Source organism: Microtus ochrogaster, linkage group LG8 (genome assembly GCF_000317375.1).
Source record: "Microtus ochrogaster isolate Prairie Vole_2 linkage group LG8, MicOch1.0, whole genome shotgun sequence".
NCBI classification, from domain to species: Eukaryota; Metazoa; Chordata; class Mammalia; order Rodentia; family Cricetidae; genus Microtus; species Microtus ochrogaster.
Window position 1 is genome coordinate 188,013 of NC_022033.1, and position 20,482 is coordinate 208,494.

Genomic DNA, 20,482 nt, shown 5'->3' on the forward strand with positions numbered 1-20,482 from the left:
AAGACAGGGTTTCTCTGTAGCTTTGGAGCCTGTCCTGGAACTAGCTCTTGTAGACCAGGCTGGTATTGAGCTCACAGAGATCTGCCTACCTCTGCCTCCCGAGTGCTGCTATTACCAAGCGCTGCTATTAAAGGCATACACTGCCACCGCCGCCACCACTAACCAGCAGATGCTAGAAATTGAACCCAGGTCCTCCAGAAGAGCAGTGTTCTTAACCTGAGACATTTCTCTAACTCACTTTTTCAAACTCTTGAAGTTTTTGTTGTTGAAGTCTCTCACTGATTTGATTAAATATATTCCTAAATATTGTTTTTTTTTAAATTATTTTGAATGGAATATTTCTTTTGATTTCTTTCTCTGAGAGTCCACTGGTGGTATAAATGCTTTGGTTTTTGTTGTTGTTTTGTTTTCTTGATGTACTTTGTTTTTTTAAAATTGTTTTCTTATGTATATGGGTAGTTTGCTGCTGAGAAATAATGCTTTTGTACCCTATAAAGATTTGTCAACTAGCCGGGCGATGGTGGCGCACGCCTTTAATCCCAGCACTCGGGAGGCAGAGGCAGGCGGATCTCTGTGAGTTCGAGACCAGCCTGGTCTACAAGAGCTAGTTCCAGGACAGGCTCCAAAGCCACAGAGAAACCCTGTCTCGAAAAACAAAAAACAAAAAAAAAAAAAAAAGATTTGTCAACTGTATTGGTTTAATAAATTGCTGATTGGCCAGTAGCTAGGAAGGAAGTATAGGCAGGGCAACCAGAGTAAGAGAATTCTGGGAATAGGAAAGGCTCAGTCTACAATTGCCATCCAGATACAGAGGAAGCAAGATGAAAATGATGCACTGAGAACAGCTACCAAGTCATGTGGCTAAACATAGATAAGAATTATGGGTTAATGTAAGTTGTAAGAGCCAATAGACTAGTTTGTTTCTTTCTTTATTTATTTATTTATTCATTATGTATATGTGTGGTTCTTTGGGACTGAACAGCTGCAGGACCAGGTGGGACAGAAACTTCTGTCTACAGTTTGCCTACATGTGTACCTGTGCACCAGGTACATGCATGGTACCCACTGAGGCCAGAAGAGGGTGTCAGATCCCCTGGAGCTGGAATTACAAATGGTTGTAAGCTGCCATGTGGGTCCTGGGAATTGAACCCAAGTTTCCGGTTCCTCTAAAAGAGCAGTAAGTGCTTTTAACTACTGAGCCATCTCTCTAGCCCCTACTGGGTTTTGTTTGCTTGCTTGCTTGCATGCTTTTGTTAATGGATTTTGTATCCTTCAACTTTATTGTGTTTATAATGTCCAATAGTTTTCCAGGAGACTCAATAGGGTGTTTAAAGAATTGTGCTATCTGCAATTAGAGATAGTTTGACTTCTCCCTTTTCTATTTTATATCTTTCCCTTGTCTAATTCCTATAGCTAAGATTTTGAGCACTATATCAAATAAGAAAGGGGGAATGAATACCTTGTCTCTTTTTCAACTTTAAAAAGAATGCTACCTCGTATGTAGAATTTAGACAATAATGTGTGTGTATAAACAGATGTATATATGGTTGTAGTACAATATGTAGAAAAGAGAAAAAGAAAGACTAAATATTAGGAGATGAAGAAGAATTGAATACAGGTAAGAACACAAGTTATGAAAGAGGATAAAAAGCTAATTGTTTTTCCTTTTTTTAAAAAAAATATTCATTTATTATGTATACAATGTTCTGTCTGTGTATATGCCTAAAGGCCAGAAGAGGGCGCCAGACCTCATTACAGATGGTTGTGAGCCACCATGTGGTTGCTAGGAACTGAACTCAGGACCTTTGGAAGAGCAGGCAATACTCTTAACCACTGAGCCATCTCTCCAGCCTGCTAATTGTTTTTCTAGTTCTAACTTAGTCAAAGGTATTTTGGGGTTGGGTGGTGGGTAAGTGCACAAAAATGTATTTGATACTGAAAGAGTAAAATCCAATGTGAAGCTACACAGTTTTCAATACAAAAGGCTGTTCTAACTGTATAGAAGTTGATTGGGATGTATAGATGTGGGGTCTTGCTAATTTTGGCATGTGATTTTTTTATGATTTATTTATTTATTATGTATACAGTATTCTGCCTGCATGTATGCCTGCAGGCCAGAAGAGGGCACCAGGTCTCATTACAGATGGTTGTCAGCCATGATGTGGTTTCTGGGAATTGAACTCAGGACCTCTGGAGGAGCAGTCAGTTCTCTTAACCTCTGAGCCATCTCTCCAGCCCCAAGAAAGTGATTTTTTTTATTTGAAAGTTTCTTTATAATGAAAGTTATTTAAAAATTGAACTAGTTAGAAAAATTGAACTAGTTATTTTTAAAATCACTAAATTAATGAGTGCTCATTAGATTATAGAACTTTAAGACCTCCCATCCAAGGTTAAACAGGGTTAGGGTTTAGCAAAACTCAAGTCTCATCTTGGTAGACCTCCAGACCCCTGAGATCCCAAACTTGCCCCAGAATTGGTGAAAGGGGGTTCTGAGTTCCCACAAGGATTTAAGGTGGGCCTTAATCACAAAAATATCCGTAGGAGCTCTGCCCAGAAAGCTAGCTCCAAGGAGTCAGAAGCCAGCCCCCAAGACCAGGACAGTGAATCTGAGACCCATGTGTGAAAAACTCGCAGTGACTTCGAAGGGACCATGGAAGAGGACCTGGGACAGAACACAACACACACACACACAGCCCCAATTCCTATAACTTAATGCTTGCATAGTGGTGCACCGGCACTGCCAGGCTGGGAGGGTGGGGCTCCAGGTTGCTAAGCAACATAGTCAACAAACCCAGAGACTCAAAACTGAAGTGTTTTCCCACGGAAAAGGCAGAAAGTATGGGGGTGTGAGGACTTGGGGTGGGGAGGCTTGGATGCTGAGTTGGTAGGTGGGCAAGGGGTTAGAAAACTTAGAGGAGAGCACACAACTATGTCTCTACCTCTCACCTACAGGAAGTCAGGAACTGCTGCTGGGTCAGGGACGGTTGCTAGGCTTGGTTTCCTTTTCCCACTTTGAGCCATTCCTCCTTTGTCATCTCTTCCCTGGGTACTGCTCCCCACGTCTCTACCCACGGGCCAGAAGGACAGAGGTTGAACTTCTCTATGTATAAATGTGTAGTACCCTTACACACAGATCCGAACACACATATACCTACCTACCTGCAATACCACACATTCACATACACACTCAAGCAGAGATGTGTAGACACACTCTCAGGATGGGATCCTCTGTCCAAGAAGTCATGAAAAGCCATACCCTTAACCTTACCCCCAACCAAAGACCAGGGACGGAGGCACAGGGCCAGGCCAACTGCAGAGCTCCAGAGTTAGGGGACGCTGAATGACCCATTAACCATAGTGATGCGGGCTATGGAACACCAGTGACATGCAGGACCATCCGTCTGGTTTTACAGCCCTAAATTGGGTATGCTTCTAAAACTGGAGAGGATTAGAAGTCACACCTTACCGCAGATATGCACAGGGTCGGCTACCAGTTAGGGATCTGAGTAAGAAAGCTACAAGGAGTTTCACAGGAACACAGTTGGAGCCATAGTGTTCCCCCTTTTCTTCTACAGACTGAAGCATGCCATCCCCAGGAGTAAAGGGTACACGGGAGCGGGCCAAAAAGAGTGCACCAGTAGCTGGAGCTGGTGAGAAACGCAGGAAGGACCCGCAGGCAACAGAGCCCCCGAAGCCAGGCTGGACCTTGAGTCAGGAGAGGCTGGCGGCCATGACCCCCACAGAGCGCCGCCGCCACCTGCTCTTTGGAGACCTGCTCGACGACGCAGGCGCGGCCGCCTCCATCTTTCCACGCGAGTCTGTGGACATACCCTACTCCATGCCCGACCCGCGCACCTGGACGCAAGCATCCGAACTACCCGCTGAGCGTCAGAATCGGCTTCTGGGCGTCCTCAAGGCCGCAGAGGCCCGTGGCCGAGTCCGCGCCCTGAGGTTGCGCTACACGCGAATGCGGGTATGCAAAGGGCCTCCCGGGGGCGTCCTCAAAGTAGATCCCACCGAGCTGGCGGGAGGAGGCGGGTGGCGGGTAGTCTCTGGCCCGCTCGCCAGGGTTGCTCAGTAAGCTCGGTTCCCAGGCAGAGGAAATAGCTCTCCTGATCCAGAGGCAGGGCTCAGCGCGCGCCGCCATTCGGCTGGAACTGTTCCTACCACCCCAACTGAAGCCCACGAAAATCCCCGATCCTCTGGACCGACAGGAGGTGCGGACAAACCCGGAGACGGGTGAGAGGGCCCCCGTGCCTCGCCACACACTGACACCAGCCCATTTCTCTACAGCGGAGGCGTGTTGAGACAATCCTGGAAGAGGCGGTAGATGGCAGCATCTTCCCGCGATGACGGTGACCCTGGCCTACAGAGCCCCAGGATTACAAGGGCTCTCCACCCTCTAACATAAAGTTCTCATCGAGGGTTCTCGGGTCTTTCCCTTCTTTTCCCCCTGGACTCCAGGAGGGAAGGGCAAGCTTAGATGCCACCTCCCACAGCCACAGTGTCAGTGATGGCTCTTCAAAGTAAGGAGATGTTAAGATAATCCTATCTCCCAATCGCCTGCCCCCATCAGGCAACCAGTGCCCTTCAGGACCATAGAGGTAATGGGGAGGGGAGGTACCAATGTGGGAAAGGATATGGGTGAGCCTGCCTTGACAACAGCACCCCCAGAAATCAGGGTTGTCTTCAAAGTTGGATCATTCCACCTGAGGGCTGGGGTGGCATTCGGGGAGGGAGAATGACGGCAAAGCCAAAGCTGGCCTTTGGAGAGTCCAGTTAGTTATGCCCAGAGGACCAACAGATTGTGAATGGGGCGCTCCTCGCCAAGGTCCCTGGATGGTGGACAGAAAGCTCACCCACAGCCTCCCTCTCGTCAGAAACAGCCTCCTGTGCCCACTTGTCCACCAAACATGGAACACAGGAAGGAAGCCACCCATCCCATTCCGATCACTGATCACTAGACTCTGAAAAGCCCCTGGTTTCTGAGCAGCTCTTCTTCCTCTTCTCCACAGTATGGGCTCTTTGCAGAACCTGTGGTGCCTTGGCCCCTTGGCCTTGTCCTCCATCCCAGCCTCTACCCAGCAGGTTGAAGAGAGGTGGGAGCTGTGAGGAGGTAGACAGCTCCCTGTCCCTGCATGGAGGCTCCCACTGGCTCTGTATGAAACAGAGAACAGAAGGGAAGGAGGAAAAAGAGATCAAAACTGTGGTCCACTCACTGAGGGCCAGTTCCCGGGGCTCTGTGCCCTCAGCTGGTCTTCTCCCCTGCACATGACCCTTCTCACTTTCTGGCCTGTTGCTGCCCCGAGCCTTGATCCAAACCCAGATGGCAGCGCCCACAAATCAGCAGCAGTTCTCAGGAGGAGGGGAGGGGGTTTCGGGCAGTGGTAAGGATGGCAGAGCAGTAAATGGTAGGTTTGGACATGAGTGTGGGCAGGGAAAATAGTCTCTTCATCTAGGAATGATGGTCATACACACCCAGATACAGCCCTCTAATGACAGTCACACCAGATGATAGTCAGTGCTGGGCTCCTCTGGGCAAGCTCCTTGGAGTCTGGACGCCAGGACTTGTCTCTTGGAGATTTGCTAAGTGCCTAGAAAAACTTCATCTATTTAGTAAAGCTATGCCATTATTTCATCATTTTTCTGACCCCGCATTTCTTCATTGGTGGTCACAGAGATGCCTAGGGCCGCTGCAGTGTCCCACACAGTGAATGATTCATATAAGCACTTCAGAGCAGAGGAAGAACAAAGACCGCCACTTGATCTCCACATCAGTGAGGGTTTCTTGGGTTTACCAAGAAGGCTAAGGAAGGTGGCATAGGACCCCTCTGTCTGAAGGAAATCCTTCAGGGATACAAAACCTATGGCACCTGTGGGGCTTGTGAGCAGCTAGGGTTCCTGCTCTGGAAAAGAGTTTATTGGGTTAAAGTTCCAACCCCACTGGCATCGCTTGCTCAGAAGCTCCTGTTCTCCTTCCTGGATTTAGATGTTAACTGAGTGGTGAGCAGATGCAGGGAGGCAGAGAGCAAGTGAGCAGACATGTAGAATGCACTGACTTCTACCCATGGCCATTGGCCCACACCACCTGCTTCAGAATTAGCTTTGGTGTCTGCATCTGCTATCGACCCATGTCTACTGGGCCTCCCTGTTCTGAGCTGTGCCCACCTCTCAGGACTATTATCTGAAGCAGCTACTACTGTCCAGATGGGCTCCTAGCCTCTACCTTGCTTTGGAATCCATCACTTTGGCAGTCAAAGGGCTCTGTGGTCAATTCATCAAGTCCCACACAGTATTGCAGGAAGCCTGGTAGCCCCAGGCTCTCAACTACTCTCTCTTCATCCAGGCTCCCTGCACATCATGGCCATATCCTGCCCTCCTCACCTCTCAGCCCATCCCTTTCTTGTGTGTCTCCCATTCTGGTCCACTGCAGTCAGCTCCAGGTTAAGTCTGTCTGCCTCTGCCCCACTGCCTGAAGGGATCTTGTGAAGTATTTGCTTTGTACCTCTGACTTGTGTGTTGAGCACATACAACCTGTACAGTTGAAATGCATTTTTGTTAGCAAGATCCCAAAGCCTGAACTGATCAGGCTGTGTTCCAGTGCTAAGAAGAGCAGGAACCACATGGCCCAAGCAACCATGTACACCCTATAGACCAAGTCTAAAGTAGGGTCAGGGTCCCTGGACCATAACCCAGAGCATGCTGGGATAATGATCTGATTCAAATCTGTACCCAATCATAAGGGATCTGAAGAGTTGGCCAAAGAGCAAGACCGTTTGTGGAAAAGGCTATCTTGGAGCAGTTTGAGGGGTCAACAAGGGACTCAACCAGGCTCCAGAAACTTTCAGGGTAATTTGATATAAGAACCTGCATCCACAGTGCCCACCAAGCTATATAGTTCCTGAACCTCCCTTTTTCTGGGAAAGTTCCATAGCAGGGTGACACAGACCAGACTCAGAAATGAGAAGGGGTTGGCCGGACAGGGCAGTACCACAGGCCAGTCCTTCCCAAAGGTGTCTTCTAAATCCAGACGAGCCAAGGAGCACAGGGGACTCAGCTCTGGTGCCCCACACTGCACTATCACATAAAGAAAAGGCTGGGAAAACCCAGTTAACCAGACGGAGCGCCGGCTCAATCATGTCAGGGTCACCATGCCACGCTACCGCGGGACGACACGCCAGCGCGGGTGGGGCGCGGGAGCGGGCGCGGGGCGGGGCACTGCGGGCGAGCAGGCGCTGGGGCTCGAGGAAGTCCCGGCCCCTCTCTTTGGGGAAGTACCGCGGAGGCGCCTGCGCACTACGCCTGCGCCCCCTCCCCGGCGACCAGCAGGACTTCGGAGCGCGCGAGCGGCGTGACTCTGGGACTCAGCGGTGAGTGCGGCGCTGGACCGCGGACGGGCCCCGGCGGTGTAAATGCAGGCTGTGCCCGGACTTCAGCAACCGGTCCACGTGGACCTGGGTCGCGGTGGGACCGGAGCCCACCCCCTGCGCGTGGGGGAGGGAGAGCCGCAGCCAGGTTCCCCTTTTTCTTCAGCTCGGAGCTTTGAGAAGTAATTGCTAGAGGTGGGGGCCGGAAGAACCCAGGTTTCCGTGTCTCCCGCCCGCTAGCCTAGTGGGGAGGGGCCAGACATGACACCCGATCCACCACCTTACCCACCCTTCGAGTCAGGTCCTCTAGCCACTCGGCCTGGAAAGCCTTAGGGGTGAATGTTGCACTCCCCGGCCCCACCCGAGCGGGGTTCTGTACGCCTTCCTACCTCGCGAATACCCAGGAGTACATCTTGCTGTCTGACTTAAGTCCCTGCTGCTTTAGAGCACGCCCCTTCGGCAGCCAGGGTGGGGCCCAGACCGAACCTGGCCCTCCCGCCCCCATCCGCCTTTAGGTCGCTGGTGAGTGGGGCGCCATGGCAAATTCCTTAAAAAGGGGTGGGGGCTTCAGAGACTGCGAGAGGGACCGCGAAGAAGAGACCAACCCTCCAGATGACCCCACCAGCAGAAAGCAGGAACTGGGTGGGGGCCTACCACTCCTCAGGTGGGCTTGGGCAGCAGGGTTCGCCATGGTGAGAGAGGTCTGGCCTGCCATGGAGGTACAGGTAGGACAATGACAGTGTGGGATGGAAGTGGGAATGGAACCCGTTAGCCCCCCCCAAAAGGTTATGACTTTTTTTTCTGGGATTGCCCCATTTTCTTAAGCGGGGTGGGGGGGTTAAGGGGAGGGACTGGGCAGGCTTGGACGTTCTTTTTTCTTCTGTGGAGCAACGCGGCAGCCATTCCCCAGGGAGCTTCTGTCCTCAGAGACCAGATTTGCTGCATCTGGTCTCTCTGCATAGACTTGGGGGGCCAACGCCTGGGAGGCTTGGGGAGGAAAGGAGCCCTCCAATATTCACAGGTAGGGCAGGAAAACCCTAATTCAGAGTCTGGGCTCCCCTTCCCCAGAAAGAAGGGAGGCAGTAGTCAAGAGCACCCTGGACGACGTGGGTGGTCCCAACTGACCATTGATGGGTACAAGGAGCCAGGACCAGAACCTGCAGCTAGGGAAAAGGGCAGGCACCCGTCTCTGCCCCCAGTGGATCCCAGCATCCAGGCCCCACACCCTAGGCTGTTCCCTGTCCAGTCTGCTGACTGGAGATGGAGCATCGGCTGCGGGGTGGTCTTCAGGGTGAGGGTATGAAGGACAACTCTGGAGAGCCTAGAGACTTCAGGCTACCACACCCCTTCCTTTCCTAGAAGCTCAGCCCCAGGGAAGTACAGCCCAAGCTACTTCTGTGTCCTGGTTTGCATGCTGGGAGACTTGGGAACCCATCATCTCAGAAGTCAAGTCAGGTGGTGAGGCTACACCCTCAGTGGACAGAGCTGAAGAAGAACAGGATTAAAGGACCTCTGCTGGATGAGGGGCTACAGGGGGGTGAATCTCATCAAAAGTAATGTGAGCCCCAGGCTGACGAGAGGAAGGTGGACAGAGCAGAGATCTTAAAACCTGGATGGCCTCCATCTTGGACAGAAATGGGCACAGGCTGGGGAGAGAGGAGGCATTCAAAACCGCTGCCAGCATGCTAAATGGATGCTTTAGCTTATGTTTCCCCTGGGGACACTGGAATTTGAAGTCAGCTTTCAGTGGCCTGAGAGGTTCCTAGACCTCCCCCTCCCTGCCCCCGTGAAAGTGTGGTCCAAACATCAAGAATGATAAACCCTATGAAAACCCATTGAAGAGCCCAAGGCTCTCACTAAGCAGCTGGTCCTCCCACGTTGCCACTCCAGCTTCCATAGTTAGCACTCCCTGCTTCTGCATCCTAAATGGGAGTGTCTGAGGCAGCCGAGGGCCAAAGAACCTTGTTACCTGAGTACACACCTCATCAGGGCATACCCCCCCTCCACCCCATTCCTCACTTTCGGGAAGTCGTTCTGAGGCCCACTCAAGTACTCAATGCTCAGACCTAGCCCTCTGCAGTCATCTGGGTAGCATCTCTACCCACCTCCATACCAGCTTGTAGCTCCAGTCCTCTTGGGAGGGGCCAGGAGCCGGAAGCCAAGAAAGAGGAACCCAGGCTTCCGGCTTCTCAGGGACTGAGCAGATGGGGGTGTCTTAGAGCCATTTATGGGAGGCCCAACTGCACTATCCCCATCTCCGGCACCTCTATATGGGGTAAGCTTGCAGGCTTGGGATAGAAGGCTAAGGCAGAGCTCTGACCAAGCTCCCTCTGAGGGACCTCTCCCTGAGGTGGGGTGCAGAGTTACAAGGTAGGTCCAGGTCACAGACCTCAGTCAGAAATCCAATGTTCTTCTCAGATCCAACAGACTCCCAGACTGCACTGAAGATCCAGAGCTGGCACCACAGAACCTAGCAACCCCCTCCACCCACCCATGCCCACCCCACATGAGGCTGAGAAACAGGTAGGCACTTCCCACCTCTAATTGGGTTCCTGGACACCTGAGGCCCAAAATGTCATGACCTTGGGTACACAGTCCATTGGCAGGTGGGCAGAGACATAGGGTCCAGTGAATTCTGGAGTGGAGGTTGAGGCAACCCCCTCTTTCTCAGCACACAGGACCAGAGGAGGCAGACAGGCCCCCATTGATGTCCAGCCATGATGCAGCCCCTTCAGGACCCCCCAGTCGCAACCCCTGCTGTTTATGCTGGTGCTGCTGCTGCAGTTGCTCCTGGTATGTGAACTTGAGGGTGCAGCTTGCACTGGGAAGACCCCAGGGCATTTGGGTAGGGGTACATGGTTCATAAAGCACCAAACAGGTATGTGGACCTGGGGAGCAGCTCATGGGAGAGGTACAGAAGCATGAAGGGGTGGGATGAGGTGGCTTTTAAGGTTCAGACCTGCTCCCTTGACCCTCCAGAGGCTTCCAAGAAACTAGCTTTAGGCAGGTGCCCCAGCCACAGCATTGCCCTGTCTAGAGATTGCTGAGCCTTGTTGGCTGATAGTAGTGCCCAGATCCTCTAAGGGACTTTATATGGCTCTTAAATTTTATGTGTCTTGAGTATTTTGCCTGATTATGTCTCTGTGGCATATCTGGAACCTGAAAAGACCAGAAGGTGTTGGAACTGGAGTTACAAATGGTCGAGAGCCAGCATTTGGTCTGTGGAAGAACGAGCACTCTTAACACGGAGAAATCCTCCAGCCCCTTCGTGTGTCCTTTAAACCTAGTATGCTGGGGTATTACATTCAAGAGCCAAGCAAGTGGCATGCATATGGTGTCCATGCTCTTACCCAAAACCTGTTTATACCACTAAGAGCTGCCCAGACCCCAGACTATGTGCAGTAGAAGACACATTTGAGAAGAGACTTGGGTAAGGGAACAGCTGGCCCTGGACAGAAAAGTATTTAAGGTTTGGGGGTGTCTGATGGCAGGAGTAGGAGAGACAGTAGAAGTTTCCTACCTTATAGCAATCTGACCCTACACAGACTGAGGGTTCTATTGAACAGCAAGCCACCCAGCACTATGTATAAGCAAGATTCAAGGAGTGAAATATGAATGGGTAGGGCTCACTGGAAGCTTGAGCTGTATTGTTGCTGAGAAGCCAGGCCTGGTGGGAACTGAATTGTCTTCACAAGTGTGGGAATGAGATGCTCGTTGTGCCAACTGAGCACATACTGACAAGAAGTTTCCCTTGGAGGCAGTGTTCAGGAGCCAGGATCAGACAGGTACAGACACATTGGAGGGTCTCTTACCCTACATTAGCCAATGAGTCATATTGCTGATATTAGGCCTTAAGTGCAGACTTTTCAGTGATCTCTAGAATGATCTGGAACTAGGCTAAGGAGTATGGTTCTACCCAGCAGTCCAAAGAGAGGGAGTGATACCAGGAACCAGAACAGTCCAGCTGCTGACCAGGAAAGAGGCCTCAGTGGGGGAACAAGAGGATGTGAAGAAGGCTCACACTAGGAGCTTCCTTCCTTGCAACAGACTTACTGGTGCTAGGCAACCACGTGCCAGAGTGGTGTGTGGAGAACCCAACTGCATAAGGTAGTGCCACTTTCATTTGCCATTAGGAATCAAGAACGGCAGCGAGCGTGGCAGGCTTCTCGGGAAAGCAAGTTGCAACCCCTCCCCAGCTGTGAAGTTTGGTAAGTACAGCCACCACTGTGTGTGCATGCGTGTGTGTGTGTTTGTGTGCACGTCTCAGTTCTGACATGGCCTGGCCCTAATACCTGCAGCACTCCACCAAGTCCTGAGGAAGTACAGAGCTGGGCACAGTCCTTTGACAAGTTAATGCATAGCCCCACGGGCCGCAGTGTATTCCGGGCATTCCTGCGCACAGAATACAGTGAAGAGAACATGCTCTTCTGGCTGGCCTGTGAGGAGCTGAAAGCAGAGGCCAACCAACATGTGGTGGACGAGAAGGCGCGACTTATCTATGAGGACTACGTGTCCATCCTGTCCCCCAAGGAGGTGCGCCAGATGCAGGGTTAAGTGAGGGTGGCCTGGGAAGGGCCCCGCCCCACCTCCTGACCTTGGTGCCTGTCACACAGGTGAGCCTGGACTCCCGTGTGCGAGAAGGCATCAATAGGAAGATGCAAGAGCCATCACCACACACGTTTGATGATGCGCAGCTGCAGATCTACACCCTCATGCACCGGGACTCCTATCCTCGCTTCCTCACCTCCCCCGCCTACCGCTCTCTGCTACTCCAGGGGGCCCCACAGTCCTCCTCTGAGGCCTAGGTGCTTGCCAAACAGATGCCCTGCTCCTGTGGGCAGACTAGGGGCTAACCCTGCCCCATCTGGCTGGATATAGACTCAGTCCCAGTGGCAACTGCAATGTTCTGCTCTGCCCTAGCCTGTTCCAGCTGGGGGTTCTCCGAGATGGTGCCTCAGACCCTCCAGTCACGTGCCCAGGAGATGTTCTCATAGAGAACAACCTCTGTGCCAACAGGTTTGTAGCAAGACTGTTTATTCCGCAGAACCAGATGTAGGACCTCAGAGTCAGGCTCAAAAACAGAGCCCATTTATATTTTATATGTTAATGAACTTTAAAATTGGAAACATGTCCTTATTGTACATTTTATCAAAAGAAAAAAGAAAGCTTTCACATTCATCTGTATTCCTGCACATGCCAAAAACATGATATAGTATTCTTGACCCTTTAAAAGCAAGTTTCCATATATCCCACAATTGGGGTAGGAGGTCAGAGAAGAGGATCATCCACCAGACTCTTCTGGGCCCTGCCCAAGGTACAGCTCTAGGAACTGGCCTCAACTCTTAAGTGGGTCAGTGCTCCACAAAGGCTTAAGATGCAACTGCAGATTATCCCAAACCCTTGTGTACTTGGTGAGATGTCTTCCTAAAGGCTTGGCCTCCTCAAGGTAGCTGGGTACAATATCATCTTCATCTTATGGGTCCAATAAAGCAAAGCACCCACTACGTTGGTCCTTCAAGTTGCTGGAAGTTTCAGCAATTTGAAGCTAGAATTGACCTCAGCCCAGAGACCATCCTCCCCCATGTGGTGAGCAGAGTGAAGGATGGAGCAAAACATCCTGAGAGGGTACCAGGTCCTTGGGCTGCCATGTCTGGTGAGGATGGGTGAACACTGGGCAAGGTCCTGTTCTAACAAGTCCCACATAGTCAGCATGGTGGGACACAGATGAGCAGACCACCAGTATCCTAGAACCACAGACATGTTCTTGCCTACACTGCCCAAGGCAGCTTAGCTCAAGTGTTGTCTGAGCCCAGGGAGCAATGGAAGGACAGACCCAGCTGGAGCCAGTGTTTAGCCCCTACCAGGAGCAAGGCCAGAGGAAGGCAAAAGAAAACATTTAATAATGAGGGACAAAGGGCAGAAAGGTGCACACCAGGCAGGCAGGCTGGGACAGGGCATGCCACCTTCTGGGGATCTCCAGAGAAGCTGTGTCCAAGAATATTGCAGGAGGGGGCAATGCTAGCCATGGCCAGGACTACAACACATCAGTACGTACAAGGGTTCAGCAGAACTGCAGGAAGGTAGGGAAGTGTCTGGCCAAGGCCCCACATGACACACACCACCCCCCAGGGCAGTAACAGGATGGACAGGCATGGGGCTCCTCCCCAGAGACTCCCAGGAGGCTATCGGTACAGTGGGCCCTGGTTCCTACTTCAGGTCCAATATATTCTGAGACAGGACTGGAGGTGAGCATTCTGGGCCCACCTACCTACCTTCCAGCGGTTCCCACACTCGTTGCAGACAACATAAGTGGTCATGGGCTCATCCGAGCTGCGAGTCTGCACCTGTAAGGTGGCTGGCTGAATCTCCGATCTCTACTGATGACTTGATTTGAAACTTCCCACTGACCTCAACCTTCTAAAACCTCCATAAGTCTATGGAAAAGGTGGATCACCACAACAGAGATCTTTGTGGACCTGAACAACTGGGCTCAGTAGAGTCCAGAGTGTTGGCTAAGTACAAAATTCCCAAAGGAGGGTCTATATATTGAAAGGATCAGCAGAGATGCCAGTGGCCCTGGTCATCTGGGAGACGGAAGTTAGTCCTTACAGGTAGTGGAGACTGAGCTGCCCTGCCCCTCATGCCCTGTTACAGATGATGGCAGCTTCCATAAGGCATCTTAATAACACTTCCCTCTTCCCAAGTCCCCAGTATGTCCTGGAATCCACATGGTCTCCCCAAAATATTTAAGCCTCCACCTCCATAGCAGGGTCTGAAGGTCCCACAGCCACTGCCAAACAGAAGACTACACTCCTGTCTCTCCAAGCTGGGCAGGGCCAAGCCACTTAGCCCTAGCACAGAGCCCCAGACCAGGAGAAGTAGGGACAAAGGTGGTATCCATGGAGAGGATTGGTGTGCCCTGAGGTCCCAGCCAAGGGAGATAGAGTGGACCCCAACCTGCGTGTAGGTGCAGTTCTTCTTCCTGCACTTGCTGCAGGTGAACAGGTCGGTCTGTGTGCCGCCTGTACGGGCCATCTGATGCTCACGGATGGCCTCCTTGGTCATGGCCTTACGGATCTCCTTCAGCTCATCACTGGCCATCTCCTGATAAAGGGGCCAAGTGCTCAGCCTGCAGCTCTATGCAAACAGCCTGCCCCAGCCCTTCCACTGGGGCTCACCTCTGATGTCATCACGGCTATCTGCTGGGGTGTAATGGCACCACACAGCACATTCCGCCGCAGGCCAGGGTTCTTGGCATCTTTCAGGTTGGAGATTCGGCTCCGCACACGGTTCTTGTACTTCATGTCTGTGTTTCCCACATCCAGGAAGATGCGTAAGGGTATTTAAGGATGCATCTGAGGTTTCTGAGCTCCATCCCCTCCTTGGAGTCATGAGTCTGCCCACTCAAGCCCTGTGGGGAACCTCATTATAGTGTTGTTCCTGTTTGAGGCCCAGATCTATATATTAAGTAGTCATAGCCCCTTACTCATCTATGGCCCAGGTAAAGTTAGGGGACCACCCCAAGAGAGCGCTGGATAATCTGCCAATGGTGTCTAACAACTACCGGAGAAGCACAACTCACTGGCCTACAGATTCTACCAGAAGTCTTGGACCTTGTATACACTGTACAAAGGATATACTCCTCGATCTGAGCTGACAGATGCTCACAGTCTACACCGACGGCCTCATGGTCATCTGCAAAAGGGAACCCTCATTAGTTCCCCCCCCACTGGCTTTTCCACCTGCCACCCCTCTGCACAGAGCTCTAGAAGGCACTTGCATTCCTGGGAGACCCCCAAGATACAGGTGTTCTGCCGGGCAATGGTGGCGCACGCCTTTAATCCCAGCACTTGGGAGGCAGAGGCACGCGGATCTCTGTGAGTTCGAGACCAGCCTGGTCTACAGAGCTAGTGCCAGGACAGGCTCCAAAGCCACAGAGAAACCCTGTCTCGAAAAACCAAAAAAAAAAAAAAAAAAATATACAGGTGTTCTGATGACTCCAAAACCCCACCTCCTCCCTAAGTCACAGTGGGCTAAAGAGAAGAGCTGTTGCCAGGCAGTGGTGGTGCATGCCTATTATCCCAGCACTCAGAAGGCAGAGGCAGGTGGATCTCTGTGAATTCAAGGCCAGCCTGGTCCACAAAACAATTTCCAGGATAGCCAGAGCTGTTACACAGAGAAACCTTGTCTCAAACAAGAGAGAGAAAGTGTTATCTCTCAGGCAGCAACCTCTAAAGCAGGCAGAGGTCCAGGCCACCCTGTGAATCTGGAGAAGTGTCAAAATCCAGAGCTTGCAATACTCACGGTCCGTTTGCAGGGCCAAAGTCAGCATTTCACGGCATTTGTTTCGTACAGCATCGCAGGTAATGGGTACGGGGGGAAATGTGGTGATCCTCGGAGTGGATGAGGTCCTAGGTGGGTCTGGCTTCTTGCAGCTAGAGAGACAAAGCCAGCTGGGCTCAGACTAAGCTTGTTAAGCCAAGTTGTGCATCCAGAAGCTGTTGGACACCACTGTTGGCTACCTAGTGCCCTCTCTGTGTGATAATTCCCAGAAAAGCAAATGTGGATGCCATGCTGACCCCCAAAGCCCATTTGCTCTATCCTGACAGACCCCCAGCTAGGTCCATCCTTAGTTCAGCCTAGAATGCTTGTGTGCTCTGCCCTCATCAGAGAAGAGCATTGGCTAGAAGGTCCACAGTGGATCACAGATCACTCCCCAAATGGATGCCAGAGCCTTCAACAATCCGTGTCTGAGCAGTGCTCTCTGGTCAAATTGGGCTGAGATATTCTTGCTAGCTCCAGAGTGTCTGCTTCCCAAGAAACCCAGGACATGGGTCATGCTGTGAACACCTGTCTGCTAATGGCAGAATAAGGCAGATACTTCTGGTTGCCTGGAGTAAAGATGAGGTGGAGAGTCACCCAAAGTCAAGTCTTAATGTCACAGATGACCCACAACACAAATGAAATTGGGCAAGGATCTCAGGTCTGGGCTCAGTGAAAGGCTTGTCCAACAGTCATGCTATACCCACCAGGCCCTCTCCTCTGGAAACCAGCAGCATCAGGGGGCTTTTTGAAGCAAAATCATCTGTACAGGCGTGCTAATGAGCTCAGGACATAATAACATTATATCTGGACTGCTAGTCTAGAGCTCAGAGCATAGGCTGTTGTGGCCTGGCCACTGCTACCATCTGATCAAAGCAGCCTGTCATCCATAGCCTGTGACTAGCAGTGCCCCTCGTCTCCATGGTAACAGGTCTGCCCTGACCACCTTTAAGGCAGTGGTGTGGCAACGCTTGAATGTGGAGATATGGGCTGTGCCCACCTGTAGCTCCAATAGCATTTGCATGAGGGACCCATTCACCAATCCTGCTGAGCAGCAAAAAGATAGAAGCAGGAAAGGGAGCCTGGGACCAGGCCAGCTCCTGTTGGGTAGCCCCTCCTTACTGAATGTTTCAATGACACTGACAGCCAGGCAGACACAGCCAGACATCTTCGGTGGGTGGGACAGTATCCAGCATGAGGTTGGCTAACCTTATAAATGGTGTCCTGGAGAGGGCCTCTCCCTCAGGAGAATGTCCAGGCAAATGGACATCAGCCTTCTTTTCCCACTGAGGAAACTGAGGCAAGAGGCAGAAATGTATATACCTGCCTTCAGATATGCTACCTGAGATCCGCAGTCCCTGAGGCATCCTTTGAGGACGATGTGGGCAGAGGCGTGCCCTTCCCTTGATCCCTGGTCTTGCCATCAGAAACATCTGCCATTATCAGAAAACAAATGGTATAGTCTGGTCAGGATCAGGCAGCCAGGTGCTAGCCCAGCCTCAACCTGGCCATTGTCCCCACTGCTTAAAGCCATTAGACAAGCAAAGTACCAGGAGGCCACCTGACCTTCCTCCCAGTCCCCAGCAAGCCCACCAGCCTCTTCAGGACCCACCTTCCTTAAGCCTCACTCAAGCAAGCTGCTGTGGGATTCTTCAGGTTGAACCTGCATATGCCTCATAAAAGGCTTCTTCTGAAAACATGGGCAGGGCCTTGCCCAAAGCCTGAACTATGGACCAGGATAAACTTACACTGCTAGCCTCTCAATGGCCATGTGACGACTGTAAGGAGGGGCAGATCCTGAGTTGTCTCAAGAGAGCTTTGTAGACAAAGCCCAAGAATGGCTGCCATCTCTGCAGCCCAGCTATCCACTGTCCCCACAAATAGCTGCTGTCTGCCTAGCTCACCTCTTGCATAGATAGGTAGCGGCCCCACCTCCTCCTCCTTCATCTGGAATATCCTAATCTGGGCCTCCTTTTCTGTTGACCTTCTGCAGTTTGAAAACCTCCTTCTCGGCATACACCCTCCCAGGCCATCCCCTCCTCACCACAACAGATAACAACCATTATGCTCATTCACTTCCAGCCCAGGGATGGGCACTTTCTGGCCTGTTTTGTATCCCACAACCAGACAGCCTAAGTGCAGCAGGGCCGGCACTCTATGCTGTACTGAGCAACACGAGCCACCCTTTACATTCTGACCCGCACCCAAGAGCTTCTTCCAGGACTTGATGAGGGACTTGGCCAGCGCAATGAGCTCCTCATCCGAGCTCTGCTTCCGCAGGGCATTGACAGACATCCCAACACGAGTGGACTGCAAGACAAGTGTCCAGGATCAGAGGTGGTAGGGGCTCTTGGCTCCCACAGGGAAGGGCTAGGGAATGGGCAGGGGCAGAAGGACACCTCTCCCGAACACCACCTCCCACCTCACTGATCACCAGAGAGAATCAGAAACCCTCTCCTTAGAACAGTTGTTTATGCCAGCTAAGCCTTGTGGGAGTCATATAAGGAGCCCTGTTCTTGGAATTGCTGTCTCTGGAACCATCCTAGTCCAGGACTGGAAGAGCTTACCTGGAGCAGGTGTAATGTAACAGGCATGCCCTTCAGCTCCCGCAGCAAATCCATGGCTCCCTCCTGGAAGGGAAAACAGCCTTCATAAAGGGCATTAAACAATCCCACCTCTTCCTGATCATGAGAGATAATTTATATGTCAGAAGGAAGCCACTCCTCTACCTTGAGAAGACCAGAGCACTGCGCACATGGCCGTACATCACTAGGAAAGAAATTGAGGCAAACAGCAAACAGCTTAACAGTGCTCTCCTCAAAGATCGGGTGGTTTCTCACCCTGCATCTGTGGTGACCTCCAGACCTCATGGTAACCACATCAGGTCACGGAGCAAACTACTAGAGAAAAAAAAAAATATGGCCCAGTTCCTGGAAGGACACTCAGAGATATAACTCAGGTTCCTTAGCCCTAGTCCATCTGTGCCATAGTGGTAGAGCAGTCTCCGTCAGTGCAGCACTTCCAAATATTTTAACAGACAAGCCTGGTTTTCTTCCCCTACCAAGCTCTATTCTTCAGTATCTACAGACAGGCTGCACCTTGAAGGCTCCTCCTCTTCCTACCTTAAAACTCTCCTTCTGCCTAAGACTGCTCTTCTCCCTGGCACTTTCAAAGCTTTATTCCTCCTTCCTACAACCGAGACAGACTCTTCCAACACCCAACACTGTTGTGCTTGCTATCCTCCAGGTTGCCACTATGAGCTCATTCAAACCTTCCATACTAGAGGCAATGGGAGGGTCTGGAGCTAACCTCCAATCTGTGTTAATTATCTGCTCAAAATGCAGCCTTGTTTCATGGCCCTAAAGCGGATCCTGCTTCCGAGACTGTACACCAATCAGCCTCTCAGGTTGCTGCAACCTCCTGGAACCTCTGTCATTTCCCTTCTCCACTGTACAGTCCTGTCTGTGACTTTCCACTCTTGCTGTCGTTTGGGTTTAACACCCTTGGAGGAAAGAAGCACCAGCAAGCCTCTGCAGTGCAGGTGATTGCAGAATGGACCCCAGCCCTCCAACCCTGAACAACAGGAACCCAAGGCAATCCTTTTGGGGGCATCCCCAAAATCTGTCCTGCAGCCCTCCACTCCAAGGACAGACCTGGGGAGGCTCTACAGACATGACTCAGCCACAATCTGGGCTGCCCTGGGGATTGGTGCCGCGGATGGGCGGGTCATACTTAGCCTTAAGGCTACCTCCTGGTCCCTTCCCACCCACGGAAGAAAAGATGCAATTGCCATCAACCTCTAAGGATGCTCCTGAAAGGTTACAAGAGTGGCCAGGGTCGATCGAAAGGCGGGCTAGACTGCCAAGCCCGCAGTGCCTCGGGGCAAGACGAGGGGCAGAGTTGGTCTACAAGGGCCTCAAGGATACAGGTTCATTTTGGAATCTACTGTCTCCCACACCGGCTTACTGCTGCCTGAGGCCTAAACGGGGTTGGGGGTGGGGAGTATTAGAGAAACCTGGTTCTGGAGGGTGGGGGCAGACATGGGAGACAACGGCTGGACTAAGAACGCACGCGACCACCGGTGGGCGATGGGGCCAGTGGGCGGCTCTCAAGTCAACTTGAAGTCCAGTGCGAAGCAGCAGTCCCAGGACAAGGTAGAGGGCGGGCCCGGGGCAGGGGTCTCGACTGGTCTGAGTATCATTCTCCCCGTGGGTGGGTTCGGTGGGTCTCCGCGGAGCGGGGGCCCCAGGGTCCTGGCGGCCCGCGCCCCTCACCGCGCTCTTCCTGGTCACCATCTTGTCCAACCTCCGGGCGATCCGCGCAATCTCCTCCTCCTTGCCCATCACCACCTCGGTGGCGGCGGGTTGCGCCAGTTGAGCCGCCCGGCCCGACCTCGGCCGCCGCCGCCGCCGCCGCCGCCGCCGCCTAGATGCGCGGTCCAAACCTCCCCTGGCGGCCGCGTGCAACACAATTAAAAAAAAAAAAAAGTCTCCGCCCCCGGGACTACAACTCCCAGACGACTGCTTGGCGCGTGGCGCGCGACCTACTGGAAAAGATAGTTCCTCCTTACGTCCGCCCCACACACCCTCTGAAAGCTGGGGAGAGGGTGGAGCTTGAGGGGAGGAGTAAAGATAACCCACTGCGCTGCCGTCTTGAACAAAACCCTTTCTGAGCCGCTTGCTGGCGAAGCTGTGCTCCTCCGCTGGTCGAGTCCGGTCGCCTCCGCCTCCGCCTCCGCCTCCGCCTCCGCCTCCGCCTCCGCCTCCGCCTCCGCCTCCGCCTCCGCCTCCGCC

General features: G+C 52.2%; 4 protein-coding genes across 13 annotated transcripts in view; 2 read left to right on the forward strand and 2 right to left on the reverse strand.

Moving 5' to 3' along the window:
• Oprl1 (opioid related nociceptin receptor 1) overlaps positions 1-3,925 on the reverse strand; it is a 32,223-nt gene extending 28,298 nt beyond the window's left edge. The window contains exon 1 of one of the 2 annotated variants that reach the window (XM_026787156.1): positions 3,856-3,925. In XM_026787156.1, coding sequence (XP_026642957.1) covers positions 3,856-3,869 — 14 coding nt within the window. In that variant the 5' untranslated portion in view covers positions 3,870-3,925. Of the gene's footprint in view, positions 1-3,466; positions 3,604-3,855 lie in introns of those variants that run through there. The other variant, XM_026787155.1, reaches the window with a different exon arrangement.
• Lkaaear1 (LKAAEAR motif containing 1) lies at positions 3,561-5,223 on the forward strand. 2 transcript variants are annotated; one of them, XM_005362660.2, is made up of 3 exons: positions 3,561-3,973; positions 4,095-4,217; positions 4,294-5,223. In XM_005362660.2, the coding sequence occupies exons 1-3, from the start codon at positions 3,584-3,586 to the stop codon at positions 4,351-4,353; spliced, it is 573 nt and encodes a 190-aa protein (XP_005362717.1). In that variant the 5' UTR covers positions 3,561-3,583; the 3' UTR covers positions 4,354-5,223. The 2 variants fall into 2 exon arrangements, with proteins under 2 accessions (XP_005362717.1, XP_026642960.1); XM_026787159.1 differs by having other exon boundaries at positions 4,095-5,223.
• A 2,041-nt stretch (positions 5,224-7,264) lies between these two features.
• On the forward strand, positions 7,265-12,495 carry Rgs19 (regulator of G protein signaling 19). 5 transcript variants are annotated; one of them, XM_005362667.3, is made up of 6 exons: positions 7,265-7,370; positions 9,786-9,890; positions 10,039-10,160; positions 11,501-11,575; positions 11,666-11,900; positions 11,981-12,495. In XM_005362667.3, exons 2-6 carry the CDS (start codon positions 9,861-9,863, stop codon positions 12,170-12,172), a joined length of 654 nt encoding a protein of 217 aa, XP_005362724.1. In that variant the 5' UTR covers positions 7,265-7,370; positions 9,786-9,860; the 3' UTR covers positions 12,173-12,495. The 5 variants fall into 5 exon arrangements, with proteins under 5 accessions (XP_005362724.1, XP_013207647.1, XP_026642937.1 ...); XM_013352193.2 differs by lacking the exon at positions 7,265-7,370 and adding an exon at positions 7,487-7,562; XM_026787136.1 differs by lacking the exon at positions 7,265-7,370 and adding an exon at positions 7,573-7,889.
• A 754-nt stretch (positions 12,496-13,249) lies between these two features.
• Positions 13,250-20,389, reverse strand: Tcea2 (transcription elongation factor A2). Of its 4 annotated transcripts, none has more exons than XM_005362663.2 (10): positions 19,964-20,389; positions 18,257-18,319; positions 17,894-17,999; positions 17,032-17,122; positions 15,672-15,802; positions 15,006-15,062; positions 14,546-14,700; positions 14,325-14,471; positions 13,640-13,711; positions 13,250-13,437 (listed from the first exon to the last, which is right to left on the reverse strand). In XM_005362663.2, exons 1-10 carry the CDS (start codon positions 20,030-20,032, stop codon positions 13,429-13,431), a joined length of 900 nt encoding a protein of 299 aa, XP_005362720.1. In that variant the 5' UTR covers positions 20,033-20,389; the 3' UTR covers positions 13,250-13,428. The 4 variants fall into 4 exon arrangements, with proteins under 4 accessions (XP_005362720.1, XP_026642936.1, XP_026642934.1 ...); XM_026787135.1 differs by lacking the exon at positions 19,964-20,389 and adding an exon at positions 19,761-19,956; XM_026787133.1 differs by lacking the exon at positions 19,964-20,389 and adding an exon at positions 18,419-19,719.
• Between the last annotated feature and the right edge of the window lie 93 nt (positions 20,390-20,482).